The sequence below is a fragment of the Euleptes europaea genome, chromosome 3 (assembly GCF_029931775.1).
Source record: "Euleptes europaea isolate rEulEur1 chromosome 3, rEulEur1.hap1, whole genome shotgun sequence".
Classification (NCBI taxonomy): Eukaryota; Metazoa; Chordata; class Lepidosauria; order Squamata; family Sphaerodactylidae; genus Euleptes; species Euleptes europaea.
Genome location: NC_079314.1, coordinates 109076691 through 109096155, shown reverse-complemented (window position 1 = coordinate 109096155; position 19465 = coordinate 109076691). Strand labels below are relative to the sequence as shown.

Genomic DNA, 19465 nt, shown 5'->3' with positions numbered 1-19465 from the left:
GTTCCACAGACTCAACCCCTGAACCCCCTACCTTATCCAACAACACAGTTGAAGAGGCCCACCTCTAGTGCCCCCTGCTGCCCCTTTGCCTCTTGGTGCTCCCCTAGGTAATCCCACCGCCCCCCAGGGGTGGTACTGCCCACTCTGAGAACCACTGGTATAAAGCATCAAAGCACCCACATACTTGAATTACTTGGTTAGCAGCTGAAAAAACCCAAGGTCTCTGGGGTCATATGCTGACTTCATTATGTGCTGTATTGTCAGGTCCTCCCTGGCCACAGATGCAGAATGGGCGGGGGGGGGGGGGTAGGGTTGCCAGATTCAAGTTAAGTAACTCCTGGGCCATTTACGCATGGGAGGTTTTGCCTTGGATTTGCCTCTCTCTAGATGCACATTTTCCCCATCCGAATTTGGATGGGGAAAGTGTGCATCTAGAGAGTGGCAAATCCAAGCCAAAACCTCCCATGCGTAAAGAAGCATTCAGATTTGGGGATGGAGCCTGGGGAAAACTGGGACCTCAGTGGAATACAATGACACAATCCAGCCACCAAAGCATCCATTTTCTCCAGGAGGACTGGTCTCTGTAGTCTGGAGATGAGCTGTAATTCCAGGGGATCCCCAGGTCCCACCTGGAGGCTGGCAACCCGGGCTGTATTCCCAGTGTATGTCCAGTTTTTAAAAGGAATGCTGAAACGCCCCCTCGTTCAGCTCACATCCTGTTCACTAGTTTCACTCTGGCAGCTTATTTATCTATGAGTGTTTCAGCTGCCCACAACCCATTCATTTTTGTCAGGCACAACGGTTTAGGTAATCACAGACTCCCAACCGATTGCTGTGAAACTTACAGCACCATTAGTTGTTACCCATTAAATAGAACTGTGACAAAATCAAGCAAGCATCGAAGAATGTGGGTCTGGGTATGCCATCAAGCAAGTTACCCAAAAGTTTAATTACATGGCTAGAGTTTGCAACTGTGGCCTTTTATGCAGCGACGTTTCCCCATGGTCACCCCCGCCGACTGCTTTGGGGCTTCTTTTGATTATGCGTGCTTTCTTCACCTGTCAGAGGTTGCCTTGCTCTCCCTGCGTGCCTTGCCTGCATTTTCCAGATTCTGGCTAAAACGGTAACTGGAAAACATGGGCAAAATGCATGGAGAGAGTGAGGCGACCTCTGATGGGCGGCAAGGGCATGCATAATCAAAAGGAAACCCCAAAGCAGTCGGGGGGGGGACCGTGGGGAAAAGTCCCTGCATAAAAGGGCTGTATAGCTAGTCCCCTTCAGTCACAAGCACGGGTCCTTTTATCCCTGTAATTTCATGGTCTTTTATGCGTGGGCACTTTGACTTACTTTCTCCCCCGGTCCAACTCGGTTTTACGTTGGGGTTATATATGAGTTTTCTGTCCCTTAGAGATGACCTCGTGCCCAGCCCGTGCAATGTCTGGGTCTTTCCAATCCTGTTGTAACATGATTCTTCTATCTGCCCTGAGAGCAGCTTGGGTCAAATCACCCCATTTCCCTGCATAAGCCAAAGTGCGGGAGTGCGAAGCTGTGGGGGGGGGGTTGACTTTTTCGTACCGTAAGCACCACAGCCAATTACAAAGCAGCGTTTTCAAGGGGCAGGAACTCAGACACTTTCAGATTTTTGCTGGTGGTTCAATATTCCGGAAACCCCAGGACTTTCTCCAGGGCAAACAACAACATGCATAGCATTTTTAGGATTCGGAACAGAAAAGTGGGGGTCAAGAGAGCCTCGAACCCCAGGTAAAACTCCCATGCATAAAAGACCTAAACTGGAAAGAAGCATGTCATTTTAAATGGGGTTCACATAGAACCGAGGGACCCTTTGCCCTGTCAATTGAAGCACGTCAGGTTAGCAAGCAGAATAATTTGCACATCCACATCCTTTGTAGATACCTTCTGGATATTACCTCCAGACAATGAATTTGAATTCAAATTTGAATGGATTTCTCGTTCCAATTGCGGTTATGAAGGTGATCAGCATCCTGCCCTTTTTTATTCAAGTTCCTGTTTGGAGTGCCTCAATGGGCTCTTCGTTAATGCCAAAACTAGTGGATGGTTTCCTACAGCTTATATTGGTATTTTCAAAAATTGTTGGTTTGTGTAGGTGAGAGCAATGGTAATTTTCCATTGGGACACAAATAGCCCCCACCCCCAATAATGAATTGCTTGGGGCTGTTGAAGAGGGAATGGGAATTGGCTGGACATAATTGATTGTGTTTGCATTGATATCTGATTACCCCCAATGATATCAAATATCAATGCAACCACAATCAATTACGTCCAACCAATTCCCAGCCCCTTTTCATCAGTCTCAAGCAATTCATTACTCCCAATGATATGTCCTGACCTGGATAGGCTCAAACTAGCTTAATCTCGTCAGATTCCAGAGTCGACCCTGGCAAGTATTTGGATGGAAGACCTCCAAGGAATACCAGGGTCATGAGGTAGAGACAGGCAGTGGCAAACCACCTCTGAATGTCTCTTGCCTTGAAAACTCCACCAGAGGTTGCCATAAGCCAGATGTGACTTAATTGCAAAAAAAAAAAAAATGATATAGCTTCATTGTTCACTACTTTAATATCTGATCATTATGTGCTTCTAGGTTGAGGTAGGTGGGGCTGAGAGAGTAGCTCAAGGCCACCCAGCTGGCTTCATGTGTAGGAATGGAGAAACAAATCCAGTTCGCCAGATTAGCCTGAGCTGCTCATGTGGACGAATGGGGAATCAAATCCGGTTCTCCAGATCAGACTCCACCACTCCAAACCGACTAAAGTCGACTAAATTTAATAAACAACCTTATTCCCTGTTATTAAAATGCCCTCCTGAACAACTCTGTTTTACACATTCTACAGAATGACAGGTACTCAGGAGCTTGGAGTACAGGCAGCTGTCAATCCTACCCGCACCCCACCAAAAGGGCCATAATGCAATCGCGTATACCATCACAGGGGGGTTACTCTTGCGGAGCGCTTTTTATCAATATTATATACAAAGCAGATTTGGGATTCTGGATTTTGAGGAAAGTGGGTAAGGAGGGAAAGGGGTTAAGTAGCCTCTCTCCCTCTGTGCTTGTCTCTCCCTTTCCGTCACGCCTGCCCATGGCTGAAATCTGTTAAAACCATGCGAGCCAGTCCTGTGTATTTAGGATTTCCAGGTCCCTCTTCGCCACCAGTGGGAGGTTTTTGGGGTGGAGACTGAGGAGGGCGGGGTTTGGGAAGAATGCCATAGAGTCCAATTGCCAAAGTGGCCATTTTCTCCAGGTGAACTGATCTCTGTCAGCTGGAGATCAGTTGTAATAGCAGATCTCCTGCTAGTACCTGGAGGTTGGCAACTCTACGTGTATTGATTCTCAACATGGTGCCCAGCAATCTATTTCTTGGCATTCTTTGGCTTCTTGACCCTGAGGATACAATCTAAAAGATATTTAATGGAGCAGGAAAAAACCTGGGTGCTTCTGGTTGCTCCCTATCAGCAATCAACTGAAATTATTCCAGGCAGGCAAAGTCCAACCAATCCCCTTCAACTAGGCCACAGACTCAGTGGTAGAGCATCTGCTTGGCTTGCAGAAGGACCCAGGTTCAATCCCAGGCATCTCCAGTTAAAGGGACCAGGCAAAGTAGGTGATGCGAAAGACCCCTGCCTGAGACCCTGGAGAGCCGCTGCCGGTCTGAGTAGACAATACTGACTTTGATGGACCAAGGGTCTGATTCAGTAGAAGGCAGCTTCATGTGTTCATGTGTGCACTCCCTGAGACTTTAGAGGGCGTCAACCCTCCTGGTTCTTTAGATTAGAGTCCTTTAGATTAGATTAGAGCTCTTAACCACTATACCACGCTGGCTCTCAGATGGCACTTGGAGATCTCCTGCTATTAGAGTTGGTCCCCAGATGACCAAAATAAGTTCCTCTGGAGAAAATAGCTGCTTTGGAGGTGGACTCTATGGCATTATATCCTGTGGAGGTCCCTCCCTTCCCCAAACCCCACCCTCCCCAGGCTCCACCCCCAAAATCTCCAGATATACCCAACCAGAGCTGGCAACTCTAATCATAGGGTTGCCAACCTCCAGGTACTAGCTGGAGATCTCCTGCTGTTACAGCTAATCTCCAGCCGATAGAGATCAGTTCACCTGGAGAAAATGGCTGCTTTGGCCATTGGACTCTATGGCACTGATGTCCCTCTCTTCCCCAAACCCTGCCCTACTCAGGCTCCACCCCAAAAATCTCCCCCTGGTAGTGAAGAGGGACCTGGCAACCCTATCTAATCATGAGAATTACTCAACGCACATACAAAGAACAATCAAGTGTACACTGTATGTGTAACTTGTGAACTTTTTGGAGACACATGCTACCCTATTTCAAAATTCCAAAAGTGCCAACTGATTTAACAGTGCTTGGGGCCTGTGGGTTAGTGTGTGGGAGCAGCTCTGGGGAGACCCAGGTTCAAATCCCCGATCACCATGAAACTCATGTGGTGATAAAGCAGAGGAAGGGAGCCCGATGTATGCTATCCTGAGCTCCTTGGAGAAAAGGTGGGATAAAAATGTACTAAGTAAATGTACTAAGTACTAAGTAAAAGAAAGGCAGCCCCATGGCACAGAGTGGTAAACTGCAGTACTGCAGTCAAAAGTTCTGCTCACAACCTGAGTTCGATCCCGGTGGAAGTCTGTTTCAGGTAGCCGGCTCAAGGCTGACTCAGCCTTCGGAGGTTGGTAAAATGAGTACCCAGCTTGCTGGGGATAAAGGGAAGACGACTGGGGAAGGCAATGGCAAACCATCCCATAAGCATAGTCTGCTTAGTAAACGCCGGGATGTGACGTCACCCCATGGGTCAGTAATGACCTGGTGCTTGCACAGGGGAATGCCTTTACCTTTTTAAGTAAAAGAAAAAACCATCAGGAAAAAATAATCACAATTTCTCACAACCAAAGTTGGAGGTCTCCTCATTTCTAACTACCATGTATTTCAAACAGAGGAACAATCAGGCATTTTCTGTTTAGAAATTTGCATGAATTGAACAACCATTTGCATGAATTGAACAACTGGAATGCTCTTCCAATTTAAGCTACCCTCCTTCCTGCAGCGAAAATGTATTTTAAAAACAAATGTGCGCACGCACGCTTAGAAATCAATATTTCCTGTCTTCTTCCTATTTAATTCTGTGCCCCATAGCATGAGGCACAGCCAGGGCTGAAAGACAGGAAGTATTAATCTGACTAGAATTAGCCTAATTAAATTTGTTGTGAAGCTTTATACAAAGCAGAAGCCGTACGGAACAGCAGGTGGCAATTACTCAGGATTTAAAAATTTAAAAACCTCTCTATTGAGCTGCAGAAAAGAACATTCAGGGAGGAATGTTGGCAGCTCTTCAGGTTACTTCTTGAAGCCCTAAAGTCATCTAATGATATTACAGAAGTTCATAAGGCTAAATGTTTCGCAGGGTTGCCAACCTCCTGGTGGTGGCTGGAGATCTCCCACTTTCACAACTGATCTCCAGACGACAGAGATCTGTTCGCCTGGGGAAAATGGCTGCTTTGGAAGGTGGACTCTATGGCATTATATCACATTGAAGACCCTTCTGTTCCCAACCCTAGGCTTGCCAGGCCCCGTAGCTTCACCGGCGGGAGCTTTCTGGGGCCGTGGCTGTGGTGCGCCTGGTGCGACTTGCCTACGTCACTTCTGGGTTTACCCGGAAGCGACGTGAACACCCTAGCAATCTTGGCTAAAACTCTATAGTTTCCATCTTGGCTAAAACTCTATGGTCACTTTTGGTAAACCCAAAAGTGATGCATACATGCATGTGCGCACGCATGCACACATTCCCCGCCGACCATCAGCTGGCTGGCGGGCAGCCCGGTGGATTGGTGGGATTTTACCCCCCACCACTGGACACTTGGCAACCCTACCCAAGCCCTACCTTCCTTAGGCTCCACCCCCAAAATCCCCAGGTATTTCCCAACCCAGAGCTCGCAACTGGATGCTAATTTGGTGAACATGAAGCCTGCTGGGTGACCTTGGACTAGTCACAGCTCTCTTAGACCTCTCTCAGCCGCACCTACCTCACAGGGTGTCTGTTGTGGGTAGGGTTGCCAGGCCCGAGTTGGGAAATACCTGGAGATTTTGGGGGTGGAGTCTGAGGAGGGCAGGGTTTGGCGAGGGGAGGGACTTCAATGCCATAGAGTGGCCATTTTCTCCAAGGGAGCTGATTTCTATCACTTGGAGATCAGTTGTAATAGCGGGAGATCTCCAGCCACCTCCTGAAAGTTGTACAAAATCATACACAGAAACCAATATGCACAAGGAGAATAACAAAATGCAAAAATGTGTTACATGCCAAAAAAGCAAGTTTAAATCAACTATATACAAACACTGAGATACAATAATATGATTATAAAAGTCCCATGTCTGACACTCTCTCTCAAATCTTCTTGTTTTACAGGTGCAGGTCAGAGACTTTTCTGTATTGGATATATTCTGGTGTGCAATAATCATATTATTGCATCTCAGTGTTTGTATATAGTTGATTTAAACTTGCTTTTTTTAGCATGTAACACATTTTTGCATTTTGTTATACTCCTTGTGCATATTGGTTTCTGTGTATGATTTTGTTCTACGTACTGATACACACGGAAGTGTCCCTTTGCTGGAAGTTGGCAACCCTGGTTGTGGGGAGGGGAAGGGGAGGTGATTGTAAGCCTGTTTGATTCTTCCTTTAGAGAAAGTCGGAATATAAAAACCAACCCTTCTTCTTCTTGAAAACGAACCACAGTGAGAATTTGGTTCAGCTGCCTATTCTTTAGCAAGAACGCAAATGGAGCAGTTCATTTTCTTCCAGCATACCAGGCATTATTGGGGGGGAGGGGAATTATAAACAATTTTATCCTTGGTTTTTGTTCGCTTTTTTCTACACAGTTGTAGGTTACGTGTCTGCTGCCCTGGCGGTGATAGCAGCTGGGTTTTTGGGGGGTACACAGGAAACATTTCCCTGCGGTGGAGCAAACGCTTTCGGGCAAAAATCCTTCTGGTTTCCTGCACGCCGTGCCTCCATCTGGCCCCACAATACATCTTGCTCAGCGTGGCAGAAGCGCCGGCGACTCCCACCTGTAAGCTGAACGTTTTGCTACATTTTCCAGGTTTAAAAAACAAAACAAAAACGTATCAACCGACTCGAAGCACCGAATGACATCTGTTTGAACAGAGCGTGCTAGAGTACCTGTCATCAGAATCCTCACCCCTGGCGTTCTTCCACCGCTTTTCTGAGCGGGCTCATTCATCACTTGTGCCGAAAGAGAGCTTAACTTGTCGTCCTTGTGGCTACCGCTTGCTGAACAATAGTGTTCTCTGAGACGAGGGGAGGCGTCCAATCCGCCGCCCAGGCAGAGGCTTTTCGTCCGCTATATCTCGCAAAGGAGCAAGACACGACTCCTGTTGCCAGGCTGCCAAAGTGTGATGCAAGTTCAAAGGTGCAAATGCCAGAATCTCAACCATCAATGAAATGGTCCTTCAGGATTTAACACAGTGGCCATTTATGTATGGTCAATTTTGATGCTCGCTCACAGCTCTTCTTAAAAAATGCGACTTTAAAAATGTAAAAAAATTCATGGTCCTGATGCAAAAGCAGAAATTCCACGCACACCCACTCGCCTGCTCCTTCGTTCTTGTTTGCATAGCCATTAGCATGGGCATAGCTAATGCGCCACTGTTGTTTTGCATGGTTCCTTCAGGGGATTCTTCGCGGCGGGGGTGAAGCAAATCCCAAAAGTCACGTTAAAGGGGCTCTTAAGTAATACGAAGCAGGTATGCACCAGCTTCGCAGTCACTTCTGGAGTGATGGTTCAGCATGAAAAATTCAAAAAAAATATGCAGGGCAATTCAACCTGGAAGGTGCTGCTAATTACCATGCATGAATGGCCAGTCAGAAATTAGCTCTATTTGTTTGGGCGGGCTGAGTGCATTTCCAACTTGTAGAGGGATGTCGGGGAATAGGGCTGCATCTGCACAGGGAGAATTCTCGGTTTCCCTGTGATCGCTATCACAGGGAGAGGCATTTGTAATGGCAATGGAGCAGCAGCGGCAGAGTTGCGCACACTATCCTTGGTCAGCCACCATTTTCCTGGCATTCCCTCCATCATACCACTATTTCCCCTGCATTTTCCCCTCGTCAGAATTTTTTAAATAGTAATTATTACTGTGCTATTGTATTATAATGATCTAGTGCTGTAATCGACTAATTCCTCTAAATTCCCAGCTTTTTAACTGTAAAAATGAAGTATCCAACACTTTTCATTGTGGAGCTATAAATGAAAAGGTATGTCTGTCTTGTAAAGACAGAAGAAGAAGAAGAAGAAGAAGAAGAAGAAGAAGAAGAAGAAGAAGAGTTGGTTTTTATATGCTGACTTTCTCTACCACTTAAGGGAGACTCAAACTGGCTTAAAATCACCTTCCCTTCCCCTTCCCACAACAGACACCCTATGAGGTCGGTGGAGCTGAGAGAGCTCTAACAGAGCTGTAACTTGCCCAAAGTCACCCACCTGGGTTTGTGTGTAGGAGTGGGGAAAGAAATCCAGTTCACCAAATTAGTCTCCACCACTTATATGGAGGAGTGGGGAATCAAACCTGGTTCTCCAGATCAGACTCCACCGTTCCAAACCACCACTCTTAACCACCACACCATGGTGTAGCGATCTAGCAATTACTGTGTTTTTTTTAAGCTCTTCAGTAGCATAAGTGAAAATGGGGGTGGAGGCATGAAAAATGCTGCTGATGTAGGTGGGACCTTCAAAAATGCAGGCCTTTCCATCCACAGGAGGTGCAAAGGTGCTTTGACTGTGATCATTCAAAAATGATTGTGTTTCTACCAAATTTGGAAATGATCTGAGCAAAGCAGGCGGAAATTCCCCTGCTTTGCTCAAATCAGATAGATAGATAGATAGATAGATAGATAGATAGATAGATAGATAGATAGATAGATAGATAGTTTATTTGCGGCCCTTGGCCAGATAAAACAAGATACATGGACTAAAATGGTCTTACCAACAAAGGTTTACAGTCCGACTCTTAAATCACTTTAAAAAATAAAAATAATAGGACTTCCGGTAACGAGCTGGTCCCAAGCACACGTCCCTTGGGAGAGCTCCCAAGGGAATCCAAGAAACACTTTAAATTGGAGTGCTTTAGCACACCAATCCGGCCCTAAATAGTGGACCAGGATGCAGGAATTCAACCCCAATAGTCTGCGTGAAAGAAAGTGAAAGTCATAGATGGTAACTTAGGGTTAAAAATGAAAAATAAGGGTTATTATAGAATGAAGGACATATTAGATCACCAAGGAAATTTGAAACCTTTTCAGAGAGTATTAGATGAAGTGGGCCAAAGACATTGGCTGGGACTGAGGGGACTATATGAAGCAGTAAAACAAGGAAGATGGGGAGAATGTATGAAAAGAGAGGACAGTGAATTGGAAGAGTTAATAAAGAGTGAAGCATATATTAGAAAAGGATTAGCAGGGAAAATATACAGAATGATGTTAAGAGATAAAGAATTTATGATTACAATAATACAGGCAAAATGGGCAAAAGAAATCACAATATCAACACAAATGGTGAATAAAATGATGAAGGTTATTAAAATGTTGAAGATGGATAGATATAAAGAGTTGGAAAGGAAAATAATGCTGAAGTGGTACAGAACACCGGCCCAAATAGCACATATGATCAAAGGAATGAGACCAAATTGTTGGCATTGTAATGCAAAAGAGGGGTGGTTCTCACATTTGTGGTGGGAGTGCCCAAGGGTAATAGAATTTTGGAACAAAATACTTAGTAAAATTAGAGAATTGTTTAAGATTAGACTTCAAGTAACTGTAGACCTGATGTTTATGGGAATAATGGGGTGTGAGAAGGTAGAAAAGAGTGAACAAGAGATGTTTAAAGCGATGATATTAGCGGCTCACGCAGTTATAGCTTTTGGATGGAAAGATAAAACAAAGTGGACTATGGACAGGTGGAATAATTATGTGTTCGAATATGTGCAAACAGATGTATTGGGATACTTAAAACAACAGACGATGGGAGAAACAGAAGAAATGGAACTGAAGACTAAGTGGAACCCATACATTAATTGGGTGAAAAGAGGAGAAGCCAACAAAGAGACTTTAGTAACACTAAAAAGGCTATGCTTATGGCTGAAAATATGAAAATATGATATTATGGATTGGTCCGTGGGGGAGGGAAAGGGGGGGGGAAAGGGGAAAATTTGTATTGGAAGAAGGAAAGTGTAAAGTGTAATTATAAAGGTATGGAGATGTAAAATGACCTCCAATGCAATAATATATATATATATATATATATATATATATATATATATATATATATATAGGATGCAGGAAAGCGGTGTGACTCCCACACTCTCCGAGGGAGCTTTTAAGCCCCCCGGAGGTGCGGATGCTTGTCCCGCTGGCATTGAGAGGAGATTGCATCGCCGCAAGCGTTCTCTTTGGCATTAGGCTTGGACCTCCATTACCTATAACCATCTAATGAACTGTTTTAATGAAGAAAAACCTCACCCTCCGAAATCTAAGTGAGTAACAAGAACTCTTTTGATCTTACCAGGAATAGAAGGTTGAACTGACTGGCAGAATTAACTGGGAACCCCGCACTCTCCACCCCCCATCACATAGAAACTTTTCTGCTAAGATAAGATATCAGATAAAGTGGCAAGAACTCTATCAAGTTGTTCTGGGGGTAGACTAAACAAGTGAACCTTTTGACAGACGTGGCAAGTACCAATCAGATCCCGTGACATTTGAGGGGAAGGGAGAAATAAAACCCTCCCTTCTCTTGATCACGCTACCTTTTTCGGGCCAGGAAGGTCCTCCAGCCACGTTCTTAAGATCCATTTTGAAGTACCGGAAGACCTCTAGGAAGCAACACTATCGCATTGCAGAACGCCTGCCGACAACAGGGAGATGGGAAGTACAGAAGCACGCAGGACCGGAAGTGAATTCCCTTGGTGTATCAACTAAAAGGTTTGCTATTTGAAACTATAAAAAGGGGATGATGGAAGGTCCGCAGCTACACAGTTTCTGGCCGACTTCCGACTTCCTGCTTTTCGTTGACCTAGAGCATCCAAAACAACTTGATGGTACTTCAAATTTTAAAACTTATTTTCTAGCTGATCTTTGAGGATTTTTGAGGGAATATTTTAGCGATTAGGCTCAGCATGAACCACTAATCTACCCATACTTTGGAAAATCATTTTTTAAGACTTGCCAAAATCGCTGAAATAAAACAATAAACCCTCTCAAGTAAATATGGGGGGAAAATTCAAGACATGTTTGCTCAGCAAAACGAGGCAGCTGCAAGACAACACAAACAGTTGTCAAAACAACAGGAGCAGATGTCAAAACAGATGGAATGGATGATTATTATCATGAATACTTTTACCCAGTCAATCACTCAAAAAACGAACGAGGAAGAACTTAAAGACTTTAAAGAAATGCCTGTAGATGACAAGATAGATGAAGAACAGAAGAATTCTGTAGAGGAAATGGGAAACTTCAATAAGCAAAGTGCAACAATCCAGCTGTCAACAAGAGATTTGAATATGGGTGACTTTGATTTTTGTTTCTTTAACCTGCTTGATGAACTTTTCAGTGTTTGCTTGGAGGATTTGATGAGTAGGAAAACTGGAGCTGACAGAATTCTCTTTTTTGAATTTGAGATGGAACAGACTACAACGTGGATTTACTATGAAGACCATCTATCTGCAGAAGGGACTTTACTAACAACCTACAAGGATGATCTCCAATACCTACTGTTAATGGGCAAAAGAAGAAAATGCTGGAAATTTCGGGCAAAGGGACTAATTTAAAAGAGTTTGGGCTTTCTTGGCGATCTGATTAAAAAGAACTGGTTAAAAGGACTGGCTAATGGAAACACAATAATATTTGATATTGATTTACCAGAACTATAAGATGTTGGATATGACTAAAAGGAACTGGTTAAAAGGACTGGCCTGAATGGAATAGCACCATATATGATTATTAGAACTAATATGTTTGAAATGAGCGCTAGGATGAAATGGAAAATTAACAAAGCAACTAATTTTTAATGGAAAAGGAGGGAGGTGTAGGGGAAGTTAATATTCTTTTTATTTTATTTTCTGATTATATACATACACTTTTTAATGGTTTCTATTTATTTCTTTTTTATTTAGTATCTTAACTGTTAAATTGTGCATTTACTTTTGGAAAATATTAATTTTTAATGGGACCATTTTAAGAATAATTTTTGATCTAATCCCTTATTTGCACCTTTTATTAACTTTATATTAAGCATTGATTTAATGATGTTAGTTAGGATAACAGTATGTTAATTAAAATTGTAAAGGGATTAGTTCCGTTAGCAAAAGTTTATACAATTTATTTTTAGATGGAAGAGGGGGAGGGGGAAGTCAATTTATTGTTTTTTTAGGAACCTTAAATGTATTTTTAGTACTATTATTATTTTATATTGGATATTGTTTTACATGTTAATATGTCAAATTAAGAAAATAAAAAAATATTTTCAAAAAAATAATAATAAAATAAATATCATCCAAGTTACATCTGTCATTTGGACTAAGAGACTACTCTGTGGTAACAAATTTTCATTGCTGCCATACAAAATTTTGCTACCTGAGAGGTGATTGAAGGATTATCTCCTTGTAGGAGCTTTTCTATCTTTTCTCTTTCCCTGTTGGGTCCCATTCTCAGTATGAGGGGCTCAATAAACTTAGAATGGGGTATTGTGTAAAAGTTATAATTCAGGAGAACATGTTCTGTGGTTTCTAAATCCCTGGATTTACAGGGGCATAGTCTCTCTGCCCTGAGTATCTTCTTAAATTTCCCCTCTAACATAGCAGAGGGTAAGGTTGCACACCTAGCCAAGGTAAAAGCCCTCCTATATTTGTTTATCTCTAAGTGACGGAGATAGGTTGCTGGTGCAAGGATAAATTTGGAGTTGGGGGAGCCATAAATAGGGGCACTCTTGCTAAATCTACTTGTCGCTTGATATCTTTAACCCTTTGGTTTATAGTTGACTTAGCTTGATCCCACCCTAACTGAATTAGTGCTAGGGGGGTAAAACCCAGGTTATTTAGTTTGTCTTCAATGGCTATTATCCACTTTGACCTAAAGGTATCACAAAGAATCAGTGGAAGAAGACCCTTAGGGTTTTGCTCAGATCATTTCCAAATTTAGTTTGTGGATGCTGCCCCTGCTCCGGTTTGGATGCCAAACCAGGGCAGAGCTTCCATGTGGCTGTAACACAGGGGGACATCAAAGATGGCATCTCTGAGCCACATTTTTCCCTTTTCCTCAAAAGTTAGAATCATAGAATCACAGAATCATAGAGTTAGAAGGAATCACCAGGGTCATCTAGTCCAACCCCCTGCACAATGCAGGAAATTCACAGCTAACTTCCCCACACACACCCAGTGACCAGAAGATGGCCAAGATGCCCTGCCTCTCATCATCTGCCTAAGGTCACAGAATCAGCATTGCTGACAGAGGGCCATCTAGCCTCTGCTTAAAAACCTCCAGGGAAGGACAGATCACCACCTCCCGAGGAAGCCTGTTATTTGTTCCCACCTCTTGTTACAAGATTTTGCCACCTGCTTCCTGCGGCAGCCCTTCATCCCATCTGAGTAATGCTTTCTTTCTTGTTTTGCAAAGGTTCTTTAATTACATTCAAGTCTGTGCCCGGTGGGATTTGTGGGATTGCCATGCAAGTCTTGACTTTCTTCAGTGGCGCTGGCTGTTTTGTGGCGGCCTTTCTTGTTCAGGCAGCTTATATCTGGTCACAAGGTAAAGTCATTTAAAAAAAAAACGCAGATGGAAGTTTTGGGGATTTTCTTTGTTCTTGACCAGGATTCTCCCTCGACTCCTCCTATTGGCTATTGACTTCCACTAGAAGTGCGTAACACAGTCTAGCTGCCAGCGATGTATTGATCCCTCTTCATGATTAAGATGGGTCACGAAGTAGCAGCCAGATTCATCAAAATGTAATGAATCATTCCTATTTTGATAGGCCGAATAATTAGAGTGTGGCATTTTTCACAGGGCTTCCTTCCGCCGTCGTACTGTGAAAATGAGCTAGAGGGTCCAGCATTGCGCCTCAGATCCAGAGTGGTGGTACAAAAAGAAGATTTGCTAAAGAGTTATTTAAACGGATTTGAGCTAGAGAATTCAGGCAAAACTTGTGTGTGGGGTGGGGAGCCAAGTTTATCGTTGGTTCTTACGGTGTCCAAAGCTGTCTTGGATGCTTAATCCTCCGAGTCTTAAAAATCTTGGGCCTAATTCTAAGTCTCTAGCATGTTTGACTTAGTGCACTTAAGGGCATTGATATGACAAGGAATACAAAAGCTGGAGAAGTGACCAATCTATCAAATTTGCCATAGTACATTGGAGAAGAAGAATTGGTTTTTATACCCCACTTTTCTCTACCGAAAGGAGTCTCAAAGTGGCTTCCCTTCCTCTCCCCACAATCACCTTCCCTTCCTCTCCCCACAACAGACACCTTGTGAGGTAGGTGGGGCTGAGAGAGCTCTAGGAGAGCTGTGATTACCCAGCTCGCTTCATGTGGAAGAGTGGGGAATTGAACCCAGTTCTCCAGAACAGAGTCCTCCGCTCTTAACCACTACACCATGCTGGGAGATAAGCAGCTAAAATTTGGTTTGTGGTTGCACTCCAGAACTACCACTTTCAGGCTGGTGGTTACTAAGACTATGTTTGAGTCTGCCCTTTGCTTTTCCCGTTTTCTCTATTGTTTAGGATCGCCATCCTCCAGGTGGAGCCTAGAGATCTCCTGGAATTACCACTGAACTCTAGACAACAGTTCCCCTCGAGAAAACAGCTGCTCGAGAAAATGGAGAGCCAGCTTGGTGTAGTGGTTAAGAGCGGTGGTTTGGAGCAGCGGACTCTGATCTGGAGATCCGGGTTTGATTCCCCTCTCCTCCACATGCGTGGCGGCTGCTAATCTGGTGAACTGGATTTGTTTCCCCACTCCTCCACACGAAGCCAGCTGGGTGACCTTGGGCTAGTCACAGCTCTCTCAGCCCCACCTACCTCACAGGGTGTCTGTTGTGGGGAGGGGAAGGGAAGGTGATTGTAAGCCAGTTTGATTCTTCCTTAAGTGGTAGAGAAAGTCAGAATATAAAAACCAACTATTCTTCTGCTGGTGCTGCTTCTGCTGCTGCTTTGGAGGGTGGACTCTATGGCATTATACCCTGCTAAGGCCCCTCCCCTCCCCAAATTGTATCTTCTTCAGGCTCTATCCCCAAATCCCCAGGAATTTCCCTGCCCAGAGTTGGCAACCCTACTATTGTTGGATGCTTAAAATTGTTCTATGCTACAGTTGGCAGCAGCCGTTTCTTAGCCAACTTTGGCTTCTCCTTCTAAGAGAATTGCATATTGGAGTGCTGTTTTTTTAGTTTAGCAGCAAGCATCTAATTGCACAACTCTGCATACTGCAACTCGGGTCTGTACAAATAAAAGACGTCTGGGAAGATGTTTTGCATGCATTTTTTAGCATAGGGTTCGCTTCCAGAGGTATGTGTTTTCTGGAATGCTTATAATACCGTTCTGATACTAACTCATGTTAAGATGCTGGTGTAGTCTTCAAAACGACACGAGGCAGAATCCTTATTTTCCTACAGCTGGAATGTGTTAAGAATGCCAGGAAGTGGTTGGGAGAAGTGATCGGCAAGCATCTGTTTATATACTCCTAGTCCATCCATGATATTCAGAAAACACTATTCTGGCAACCATGGATGTGGAAACCGTGTGTATACATAGATGGTCTACAAGCCATCTTGGGCAAGGGGTACAAATCACTGGGAATTTATCCCACCTCCCACCTCCCTAATTAAAAGCTCTTGATGCCAGGAGTTTATTCCTAGTTCAAGGAAAGAGGAAGTAATAAACGGAACATGTAGTTCAGGGATGGGGAACCTCAGGCCCGGGGGCCGCAACATTTTTTCTGGCCCTCGGGAGCTCCGGGGCCCGCCGCGGAGGCGTGGAATGGGGGGCCCTCCCTGAGGGTGTTCCTGGGGCCACGGCTTGCAGGGGGGCTGTGGCGCCCTTTGGACCTCCTCTCGCCGACTGATGGCTGTTGGTCGGCGAGAGGAGGGGGAGGAATGCTTCCCCCAAGGTTGCCCCCTATAGCCGCAGCATGCAGGAATGCCGGGGCACACTGTAAGCCCCTCTTGCTGCCTGTCGGCTGTTGAGCAGTGAGGGTGGGGGGAAGAGGCCCACGGCTCCTGCGTGCATGCTGTGCCGCCAGGAGCCGTGGGCCTCTTCCCCCCACCCTCACTGCTCAACAGCCGACAGGCAGCAAGAGGGGCTTACAGTGTGCCCCGGCATTCCTGCATGCTGCGGCACAGCATGCACGCAGGAGCCGATCGGGCTTCAGGGGGCCTTTTGTGGACTCTGGGGCGGGGAGGGCATGGAGCCTGGGGCCAGGTTGCATGGGGCCGGTGTGTGTGTGTGTGGGGGGGGGGAAGGCTTTTCTCTCTCCCTCTCTTTCTGTCTCTTTCTTTCTCCTCCTCTTTCCATTTCTTTCTCCCTCTCTCCCTTTTCCTCTTTCTCTGTTTTCCTTCCTCCCTTGCCGATCGACCGCGGGCTGCGCCTCCCTGGTGCCTCGTTTGCTCGGGCCCACCACTGGCTGCCCTCCCGCCTGGGAGGGGCGGAAGACCCGGGGAGCCCTCCAGGCCTTCTCTGCGTGGCCTCCCCTGGGGTTGCCAACCTCCAGGTGGTGGCCGGAGACCTGGCAACCCTAGCCTCTCCCTCCCCCACCGGGAGATCTACACCTGGTTATGGCCCCCGAATGATGTTATAAATGTGCAAATGGCCCTTGGCAGGAAAAAGGTTCCCCACCCCTGATGTAGTTGGTGGTGCAAGAAGGAACAATAATTCTCCAGAAGAATTGTTTTCAGATCTGTTTTATTGAGCGCTTGAGAACGTTGGAGAATTTGTGTCGAACTTCCCACTCACTTTTCACCTGTGCTTTAAAAAAAAAAAAAAGATCTAGCTGCTACAGACTGTTCCTGATTGCCTTCTCTAAATTAATTTATCATTTTTACTGCTCTCTTCTTTGCTAAATGTTAAGGTCAGAAATCTCAGCAAGGCGCCAAGAAATCACGCATTCCTCCAGAAGGCGTAGGCGTAAGAATGTGTGTGTGAATTGCAAATTTTACATATGGGTTAACGTAGTACCATTTACCACACTGAAAATGCCCTAAGTTATAAGACTCCCCCCCCTTCTTCTTTACGAATCCATAGACTTTTAAGAAAGCATATAAAACAGAGATGGTTCATTAACGCAGGTTTGTTTAAAATATAAGCAACCTTAAAGTTGCCCATTATCTGAAAATGAGGTTGACATTTTAAACTAAGGGTCTTAGGGACGCTCTAAAATTAATTATAAGCTGCCTCAAGTAGAACTCTGAAGAGGCGGCCTAGAAATATTTGAAATAAATAACATAAATAATTTCTCTCCAAAAAACAGTAGCATCAACCATTGTTGATCATTTATTAACATGATTCTGATCACAGTGGGGCTCTAGTTACCAATTTTAAAAAATATCCTAGTTAAACCAGAAATGAAGAAGGGGTAAGCTGTACAGAGACAAATTCCTGCATCACAGAGGAACCAAACAGAGAAATGCTCTCATCCCAAACATTTTTGCACTATATAAAAAAATTAATTTCCAGGGATGCCAACCTCCAGGTAATAGCTGGAGATCTCCTGCTGTAACAACTGATTTCCAGCCGATAGAGATCAGTTCACCTGGAGAAAATGGCCACTTTGGCAATTGGACTCTATGGCATTGAAGTCCCTCCTCTCCCTAAACCCCGCCCTCCTCAGGCTCTGCCCCAAAAACCTCCAGCCAATATCAAAGAGAGACCTGGCAACTCTATTTCCAGGCAATCCAAATTCTGCACCAAGAGCAAGCGAATGACTTTTGTCTGCAACACAATAGAATTTATCTTATTTTATCCCTTTTATCTTATTTTGCAGGAAAAAATTTGATATTTTTTGGCATAATTTTATTTTTCCTTTACTTGTCATTGAATGGGAGCAGGAAGCCATGTAGGGCACTGAAGGCCCTGCCAAAGTCCTAGCTGTAGTCTATTGAACCTTGGGTGCTCTGAACATGGAGGCATACCTTTCTGAGAATCTTCATTTAAAAGAGAAAAAGCAAGTTTCTAGCCCTCAGGTGCTGTGAAAATATGTCTTAAAGCATGTAGGTAATGGCTTCTAAAATTACCCGCATACTTTCAAACATATTTTTAATTGCACCTGAGGGGAACCTGAGGGCTAGAAATTTGCTTTTTTCCCTTTTTAGATAATCAATATTCTCAGAAGGTCGTGCTTCCACATTCAGCACATCCATGGGAACATGACATGCAACAACTCTCAACTAATATCCCCTTTTTAAAAGTTCCCATTCACCATTCCCCCTCCATGGCCAGTTACCGGTACTTTGTTACATCAAAATATCTAACAGTCAACATGGCCCCCTCTTTGGATACTTAAATCTGTAGATATGGGCCATGTCCAATTTTATTGACGCATTTTCCAATTACAGTTCAACATGTCCTTTCTCTGTCAGCGTCATAGAAAGCTGAGCTTTGGAAACATTTTTGAAACCTCTGTAAATTTCTTTACCATTTGAGGAAGGCAAGTATGATTCCTCCCACCCCCCCAATGAAAATATGAGCCCCGTGGCACAGAGTGGTAAGCTGCAGTACGGCAGTCCAAGCTCTGCTCACGACCTGAGTTCGATCCCAACGGAAGTCAGTTTCAGGTAGCCGGCTCAAGGTCGACTCAGCCTTCCATCCTTCCGAGGTGGGTAAAATGAGTACCCGGCTTGCTGGGGGTAAAGGCACTGGCAAACCACCCCATAAAACAAAGTCTGCCTAGTAAACGCCGGGATGTGACATCACCCCATGGGTCAGAAATGACCCAGTACTTGCGCAGGAGACCTTTACCTTTTACCAATGAAAATGGTCCATAAACAGTTGCAGAATTCAACCTCTAGAAACTCCACTTGAAACGCAATTATGTCACTTCTGGTTTTGCCCCCGGATGCACTGCAGCGGCTTTAGCACTCAACCCCCTGGAGAGGTTTTAGGGGGCGGGGCTGGGGTTTGAGTGCTAAAGCCACTGCTGTGCATCCGGGGGCAAACCCAGAAGTGACGTAATTGCGTCGCACGCAGTGTGGCTCTGGAGCAGCCGGGCGGATTGGTGAGCCAATTGCTCGCCGAAACCGCCAACCTGGCAACCCTACTTTACACATCGTTCCCATCTGGCAAATTGGAACAGAGTGTAATGTGCTGAAACGGCAGCACAATGGCTGGTTAAAGCTTACCAAGACATGTCTTTATCGTATGGTTGCCAACCCTGTG

General features: G+C 44.8%; 1 protein-coding gene across 1 annotated transcript in view; it reads left to right on the top strand.

Moving 5' to 3' along the window:
- SLC15A5 (solute carrier family 15 member 5) overlaps nucleotides 1-19465 on the top strand; it is a gene marked incomplete at its 5' end in the record, with an annotated part of 44246 nt that overhangs the window by 17733 nt on the left and 7048 nt on the right. Inside the window, 6 exon segments of the mRNA XM_056846601.1 lie at nucleotides 1911-2025; nucleotides 2028-2096; nucleotides 6928-6968; nucleotides 6970-7026; nucleotides 7028-7118; nucleotides 13730-13861. Of these exon segments, the coding sequence (XP_056702579.1) occupies nucleotides 1911-2025; nucleotides 2028-2096; nucleotides 6928-6968; nucleotides 6970-7026; nucleotides 7028-7118; nucleotides 13730-13861 (505 nt within the window).